This window comes from Chrysochloris asiatica, unplaced genomic scaffold (genome assembly GCF_000296735.1).
Source record: "Chrysochloris asiatica unplaced genomic scaffold, ChrAsi1.0 scaffold00021, whole genome shotgun sequence".
Taxonomy (NCBI): domain Eukaryota; kingdom Metazoa; phylum Chordata; class Mammalia; order Afrosoricida; family Chrysochloridae; genus Chrysochloris; species Chrysochloris asiatica.
Window position 1 is genome coordinate 16,754,023 of NW_006408539.1, and position 2,269 is coordinate 16,756,291.

Below are 2,269 nucleotides of genomic sequence, written 5' to 3' on the forward strand. Positions count from 1 at the left end.
TTCTGCATCATTCAATAATTTGCCCAGAGAATCTTCAACAATGAAAATCCATTTTTTCTTTAGTTCCCCCAGCCTGAGAAATGCTGAGCGTGTTCTTCCTCTTTGGTTTTCTGATTCCAGATCTTTGCACATTTTGTTTTAATACATAAGCTGTTTAGTTGGAGCCAAGTGAAGACAGACAGTTACATGGGCCACTGGGTCAGAGTTCAACATAGAAGGTCAAAGTGCAGTAAAGGAAAAGATGATCAAAGCACATTAGAAACAAACCAAACCAAAACAGGCAGGAAACCAGTTGGGTCTTTCTGACATTTTTTTGGCCAGAGTATTTGCATGTCTAGCTTCCCAATGGTTTGGTAGTTAAGCAGTGATGTAATCATCCCCATGATGTGACCAATTGATTCCTTGTAAGAGGACCCAACACCTGTGAGGCAGGTCACAGCCATGATCCAAGGTAAGGGGAGCTGCCCTCGGGCATGGCCCGTGTCACCTTTTCTCTTAAAAGGAGAAACAAGCAACCAGGGAAGCAAGGCCCTGACTACCATCAAGAACGAGGCCTAGGAGCCAGAGCACAGCCTTCGGTCCTGGGTCCCCTGTGCTGGACACCCGCTAGACCCAGGGGAAGACTGGAGTCAAAACACATGGAGATCTCCAAGGACCAGAGAGAGAAGGCCCCCCTCAAGGGCATGCCCTGAATTCAACACTTCTAGTCTTCTAAACTGTGAAAGAATGCATTTCTGTTTGTCCAAAGTCACCCATTTGTGGAATCTCTGCTAATAGTAGTAAAAGGTAAGTAATACAGATGGTAATTTAGCCTGCTGGAAAACCATCAAGTGAATTGGATAAAAAGGACAAATATGGAAGTGCTAATGTTTGCATGTAAAATAAAAGGAAAGGAACAGCCAACTGTGAAACATTAAAAAGAAATCTGTACACCTTGCCTAGAGTTGAAGTTCCAGATTCAATTTTTAACTAAATAATTTATCTTGATTTTCTCACTTTGATATGCTAACCATTTTTAATTGAAACGGTACACGACAGCTATACATTTCTGCAGTTATCAGTGTCCACTAAGGTAGGCGGCCAATTCCACAACCAATACTGCTGCTATCGAGTTGTTTACGACTAACAGTGGCCCCATGTGTTCGTGTCAAACTGAGTCCCATAGAAATGTTGTGCCTGAGATCTTCATGGAAGCAGACTGCCAGCCAATGCCACTGGCTGGGTTCAGACCACCAGCTGTTAGGTTAGTTGTTGTTAAGTGCTGCCCAGTAGGTTCTGACCCATAGTGACCCTGTATAGGGTTTCAAAGGAGTGGCTGGTGACCTTGAACCACTGTCCTTGCCATTCAAACTGACACTGCAGTTCAGTGCCTTAACCCACAGTACTACAGTTGAGCACAACAAAACATTGGCTAAGATGAGCATCAAGTAATGTATTTCCCAAAGTGGAAGATCCCAACATGTGGACATTACATTTCTTTAATATAGTAAATCAACAAACAAACACATGGCTGCCCCGTTTCCCCAAGGTGGAGCCCCATGAAAAATAACTTGAAAAATTGTTTCAAAATATATCCTAATGAGACACACTGGGAGTTATCACTGACTTGTTAACATTTATAGCTGGGAATTAAGATATTTACTGTATCAGCATACCTTCGCCTAATAGCAGAATCCAGAACCCAGGGTATATTTGTAGCTCCCAGGACCAAAATTCCATCATTGTCCACACCAACCCCTGCATCAAAATAGGAAGTGTTTCAATAATTACATTAGTGTGCTTTAAACTTCACCCATGTTTCTGTTAACAACTGTGGGTAGACAAAAGATCTTTTTATTATTCATTATTCAAAATGTTTCCTGAAATGTTTTATCTGAAGATTTCTTTGCTTTTACTGATGTTGTTCCTGTTCTAAGGGAATGTCATTCCTCTTTACTATTCATACCAGTGAGTCCTATGAGATGCTTACAACTGGACAACAACTACGTCTGCATGCAGAGGACAACTAGAGAGACATGGCATCCTGAGGCAGCTGGGTAGGATAATAATGATCTTTTCATTATTGTGATAATACCGGTTGTAAAATAACACAGAAACTTCAAAAAGATCACTGGTACTACCTTGCATTTGAACTAGGAACTCTGTCTTAATTCTGCGCGCAGCTTCACTTTCATTTTCACTTCTTGAACCGCACAGAGAGTCAATTTCGTCAATGAAGATAATGGAAGGTTTATTTTCTCTGGCAAGTTGGAACAAGTTCTTAACAAGC

General features: G+C 41.4%; 1 protein-coding gene across 1 annotated transcript in view; it reads right to left on the reverse strand.

The window, feature by feature from the left end:
- Window positions 1-2,269, reverse strand: part of VPS4B (vacuolar protein sorting 4 homolog B (S. cerevisiae)) — a 34,384-nt gene that overhangs the window by 6,618 nt on the left and 25,497 nt on the right. Inside the window, exons 7-8 of the mRNA XM_006837581.1 lie at window positions 2,121-2,264; window positions 1,656-1,737 (exon numbers count right to left, since the gene is read on the reverse strand). Coding sequence (XP_006837644.1) covers window positions 1,656-1,737; window positions 2,121-2,264 — 226 coding nt within the window. The remainder of the gene's footprint in view (window positions 1-1,655; window positions 1,738-2,120; window positions 2,265-2,269) is intronic.